Below are 5,862 nucleotides of genomic sequence, written 5' to 3' on the forward strand. Positions count from 1 at the left end.
GACAAGAATGTCTGACCCACTTGTGTCTTTTTATTATGATTATGCACAGTACTGCAGATCATTTATTGACCAAAAAAATACAAACAACTAAGTATTCGCACAGATATTACAGAAAATCACACTCCCTCATAATAAAATAAAAGTGCACTGATCATGTTCATTGTCAAACTTGAACGTACGGTGGACGCGTTCTTGTGTGCGATTGGCTGAACCTTGAGGCCAAAGGTTGGTCTACTGCTAAAGCTGACGTCGGCTTATTTCCCAAAATGGCGACGCGGACATCAGACATACAAACGAGCCGGGGTAGTTCTACGTTATTATCCAATAAACGGACCGTAAGCATGGCTCAAACAAAATCCAGACTGTTGGGAAACAATTGTATTTTCTTCTTAACAATATCGTCTATGATGCACATGGCATTGGCTGACGGAAAGACACTCGTTTTGTTGGACAACCTCAACATCAGAGACACCCATTCAATCTTCTTCCGCAGTCTGGCAGGTGAGAAGGAATACTCATGCTTTTCTCAATCATTGATACTTAGGTAGCTAGTGGTTTCACAATATTACATTCAATAACAACGTGTTTTCATTAATTGGTTTTCGTTCAGATATTAATCTAAGTTAGCGCTCGTATCTGTCCACTACTAGCTAGCTAATCTTAGCTAGTTTTGTTAACGTTGCATAGGAAAATGTGTCACTGCTGGGGCGTGTGGCATTGATTTTGGTCAAATAGTAGATGGCTAGCTAACTCTCATTGTCGATGTTGAAGACGAAGATACGCGCTATCTGTCCACCTGACGATGTTAGGTTTTTGCACTAATTGTGATTGTAGTGTACTGCTGAGCTACATCCTGCACATTTTGCAGACCCCACTGCGCATGTGCTGTTACATGACGTTTCCCAAATGTACATCCAAGTCAATACACATTTTTAATACAAGCATCCCTCAAAGTAGTGAATTGTTTATATGCACTAGAAATGACTGGTTAACAGCCTGTCCTAGGGGATCAAATGTGTAAAGCAAATACATTTGCAGCGGGCTGATGTAGCTGTTTCTATTTGTAGATCGTGGTTTTGACCTTTCATTCAAGACTGCAGATGATCCGTCACTTTCCCTGATCAAATATGGCCAATTTCTCTATGACCACCTCATCATCTTCTCCCCATCTGTGGAAGGTTAGTTAATTAACATTGCAGTTCAACATTTTAGTGGCATTTCATAACTTTCCTCAGTGACTCTTGTTACAAAGTTTAAACTATTTAATGCATATTTTTTTCCTTGAAGACTTTGGTGGCAACATCAATGTTGAGACCATCACATCATTCATTGATGGTGGAGGCAATGTCCTGGTGGCTGCTGGCTCTGATATTGGTAAGTGCAAAAATGGATTATTCTTCCATGATGTGTGTAAAACCACACACTTGGGTTCTTCTTCATTTACACTGGAACTAGTGCCATTGTCTTGTCCTCTCTTTTGCCCTAGGTGACCCTCTTAGAGAGCTGGGCAGTGAATGTGGGATTGAGTTTGATGAGGAGAAGACTGCTGTAATTGACCATCACCATTACGATGTGTCGGACCCTGGTGAGGTAAGCAGAAGAGCTGAAGATAACATTCTAATGTAAACCTTTAAGCTGAAGTTTTTGCAATTGCTTATAGAGGCACAATGTATTTGCACACCTGTCTGGTAATGTAGACTTCTCAAGAAAAGATGTGGATTGAGTGTCCATTTGAATTACAGAGCACTTGAGGTGGGTTATGATCATAAGATGTAAATGTTTTTCCTTCCCCTAGCATACCTTGATTGTTGCTGATCCAGAGAATCTGCTGAAGGCTCCCACTATTGTTGGGAACCCCAATGACAAACCCATCCTCTTCAAGGGTGTTGGGTGAGTCTACCATTACAGTGGAGAACAATTATTGGCTCTTCTAAACAAGGGTTATAACTACACTGGTATTGGGTTGTTTCCCATGGTAAAGGATTGTCGTCATCTTCTCACAGCATGGTGGCAGACCCAGATAACCCCCTGGTCCTGGACATCCTGACTGGCTCCTCCACCTCCTACTCCTACTTCCCTGACAGACCCATCTCTCAGGTAATACCAGCACTGTTTCCTTCCTTATCAAACATTCTCCTTTGACAATGTAATAACTTATGTGCATGTATAAGGTGTTTATCCCTGGAACATTATATTTTGGTTGACACTATGTTCTCCTTTCTGGACAGTACCCCCATGCTGTTGGAAAGAACACTCTTCTGATTGCTGGACTCCAGGCCAGGAACAACGCCCGTGTGGTATTCAGCGGCTCACTGTACTTTTTCAGTGACGCCTTCTTCAACTCAGCTGTGCAGAAGGCCACACCTGGCTCCCAGAGGTAACACTCTCTCATAGTGCTTTTCATCATCTGCTCTGCAATTGCCTGCCCTACTTTTTTACTTTAATTGTCCAATAATCACCCTTGTATTTCTAGAAACGGAACTGTTTTAATTCCTGTCTTGCACCTCTTGAAGGTACGCTCAGACTGGGAACATGGAGTTAGCTGAGGCTCTGTCCCAATGGGTGTTCAAGGAGGCCGGTGTACTCCGGGTGGGAGCTGTTACCCATCATCCTGTGGGCGAGAGCACCCCTCCTGCAGCCTACACCATCACAGACCTTGTGGTGAGTCACTTAAGGCCATGATTTAATCTATGATGACAGTATTTAGCAATTTTTATGTTCATTTAACGGAACATTCAAAGTTGAAAATATGCCCGTTGAGCTCATGAGTGAGCATGAAGATATTAGTTTTTAGCTCAATCAAGTGGCATGGCATTGTTTCTGTCCCTTACTTCCGACACAGGAGTACAGCGTTGTTATTGAGATGCTGTCCAAGGGCAGCTGGGTTCCCTTTGACGGGAAAGACATCCAGCTGGAGTTTGTGAGAATCGACCCCTTCGTCAGGACCTACCTCAAGAAAAATGGTATGAACATTTCAGACATGACCAATGTTCTCTTTAAGCAGTCCATGAAGAAATCTCAAAATTCAACTTCTCTGAACTTGACTAGATTTTCACCCTGTTAGTTTGCAATATCTTTCAGATCAACGTTTCCCTCTACTGTGGGAATTGTGATCGAATCAACATATCAGCCCCTTTCAATGCAACATACCGAAATAAAGCAAACTATAAAATACTGTTTTTGTTGTAGGGGGAGCGCATCGAAATTAGGATTCTGCAGGCATTAGCGATTGCAACTCATGAGTAGCCTAGATGCGCTTGTTTTGACATCAAGGTGCAGAGCCCGTGTGCACATTTGTTGATATTCTTTGCTAGTTAGTGAGTTATTAGCTCGTTTTTGGTCCGCAATGGAGTGATTGCTGCCTACAAAATGCACAAAATGTGTACATTTCTAGACATCTTTGAAAAGCAAGTCCGGTTAAGAGGGACAGTATTGTATTTTGAGACAGGCTTGAAGAAGCTAATGGGCAGAGGGTAGCATACATTTTTGTCTGATTCTCTGTAATAATGGTATGGAAATAATGAATACAAGGTGGTTTCTTGCATCATACAATACATTTTGGCTAAAAAAAGTTAATGTCAAGCTCTGCATAATGTTTTTAAAAAGTCTCATGGAATGTAGGCCTACATTAAACACCACACATTGGCGGCTACTGTAGGCTGTGTCAGAGAATAGCTGTTTTCCATGTGAAAATGTTATGGGATGCCTTTTCTGTTTTTGATGGTAGGCCATTCTGTTAGACTTACATTATGATCAAATAGCCACCGTAGCTTAATTTGCCACTGTTAAAACGGTAACTTAAAGTGGGTACAGGCTCAGTGTAAACGCATGCAGGACGTTGCACAAAATGTTCACATTCAAGTTTCCGCTCAGCAGACCTGAAATATGCTCAGTGCACCTGAAATATGCTCAGTGCTGGCAAAAAAATAGAGGCAACATTGGACATAAAAAATAAATAAAAATCCATGATTATTTACATAATTACACATTTTTTGTTGTAATTCTCATGAGGCAGAATAGTTTTCCAATAACCCAAATCAAAGAATTGTGTGCATCCTTAAACCCTCAAAGTTCTACAGCTGCACCATTGAGAGCATCTTGACTGGCTGCATCATTGCTTGATAGGGCAATTGCTTGGCATCCGACTGCAAGGCGCTACAGAGGGTGGTGCGTGCGGCCCAGTACATCACTGGGGCCTAGCTCCCTGCCTTCTGGGACCTCTAGGGCCTTCCTCTGGTGGTGTCAGAGGAAAGCCCTAAAGATTCTGACTCCAGCCACCCTAGTCAGACTGTTCTCTCTGCTACCGATACATCAAGTCTGGAACCAACAGGACCCTGAACAGCTTATACCCCCAAGCCATAAGATTACTAAATAGTTAACCAATAACTCCTCACATATGGTGCTGTTACTGTTTGTCTATCCTGTTGCCTAGTCACTTTATCCCTAACTATGTGTACATATCTACCTCATACCCCTGCGCATTGACTCGGTACTGGTGCCAAGTTAACGTTACTCATTGTGTATTTATTCATCATGTTATTTCTGCATTGATGGGGAAGGGCATGTAAGTAAGCATTTCACTGTTAGTCTATACCTGTTTACGACTCATGTAACTAATACAAATAGATTTGAAATGCTATTTTTTTTCCCTTAACAGGAGATAAATACAGCGTCCAGTTTAAGTTGCCTGACGTGTATGGAGTGTTCCAGTTCAAGGTGGACTATAACAGGCTAGGCTACACACACCTGTACTCCTCCACTCAGGTGAGGGAACTGTTACATTAAAACATGTGTTTTGTAATGGAAGGCTCTTGAATATATCAAGGGCTACACCAGCTAATTCATTGTACCTATCACACTCTAAGAACACAGAATATAGTACTGAATTGTAAGAGGCTCATTTGCTAATGTATACATCCTCTCCCATAGGTGTCGGTGCGACCCCTGCAGCACACCCAGTATGAGCGCTTCATCCCCTCCGCGTTTCCTTACTACGCCAGTGTCTTCTCTATGATGGGAGGACTCTTTGTCTTCAGCATAGTCTTCCTTCACATGAAAGAAAAGGAGAAGTCAGACTAGGGTGATAAGTGTATTAAATTGGGAGGGAGGGCTGGTAGATAATGGGGTGAAGGTTCTTGGTTGCTTAAATTGTCTGTCAGCCTGCAAAAAGATTTGACAGTTAAAATTGTTGCTTCTATATTGGTTGTGGGGGCATTTAATTATGGCTTTGCAGGCCAACTTACTCAGCTTTTGTACTAAAAAAACCCCAAACTTTCATGTATAAAATAATCACTCAATTGATCTGTGAGCATTCTAAAATTCAGTTGGGAATTGTTGCTTCAAGATCTCAATATCAGGTGGAGCACTTGTTTGGAAACATTCTATGAATTATTCCCCCCCCCCCCACCCCCACCCACTTGTATGAGGATAAAAACATCTTGATGTGGAAGTGCACTGAATATTTTAGTTGTGTCTGATAAAATCTGTTTCTAGGGTAAGCCTAACATGTTTTCAACTACAAGGAAGTTAAAGTCCTTGAAAGCTACAATAAAATGTTGCCATGACATTATTAGTCAATAACATATCCTGCAGCTGGACAGAGCATATATTACAATTAATTTTGTTACGAAAGTATATCAGTTCCCACATCTGGTTACCATAATTTTGTTGGTGGTGACGTTGGTATGTCACGAGCTCATTTACAGGCGGTTAGTGACGTAGAACTTGAAATGGCTAGCTGCTGAGCTTATCATTGTCAAGAACTTATTCCTCCACTGGAATAAACATTAAGCCTGAACTTGCTCTCGCAATTTTACAATGATTAGTTTATCTACAGTAAAAGTACGTTTAAAGGACAATTCG

General features: G+C 41.6%; 1 protein-coding gene across 1 annotated transcript; it reads left to right on the forward strand.

Annotated features, from left to right (window-relative positions):
• The first annotated feature begins 218 nt into the window (after nt 1-218).
• ddost (dolichyl-diphosphooligosaccharide--protein glycosyltransferase subunit (non-catalytic)) lies at nt 219-5,564 on the forward strand. Its single transcript, XM_014135368.3, has 11 exons — nt 219-501; nt 1,068-1,178; nt 1,288-1,374; nt 1,487-1,590; nt 1,796-1,890; nt 2,004-2,097; nt 2,229-2,377; nt 2,514-2,661; nt 2,843-2,963; nt 4,658-4,764; nt 4,930-5,564. The coding sequence occupies exons 1-11, from the start codon at nt 267-269 to the stop codon at nt 5,077-5,079; spliced, it is 1,401 nt and encodes a 466-aa protein (XP_013990843.1). The 5' UTR covers nt 219-266; the 3' UTR covers nt 5,080-5,564.
• Nucleotides 5,565-5,862: the final 298 nt, after the last annotated feature.

The sequence above is a fragment of the Salmo salar genome, chromosome 13 (assembly GCF_965601325.2).
Source record: "Salmo salar chromosome 13, fSalSal1, whole genome shotgun sequence".
Classification (NCBI taxonomy): domain Eukaryota; kingdom Metazoa; phylum Chordata; class Actinopteri; order Salmoniformes; family Salmonidae; genus Salmo; species Salmo salar.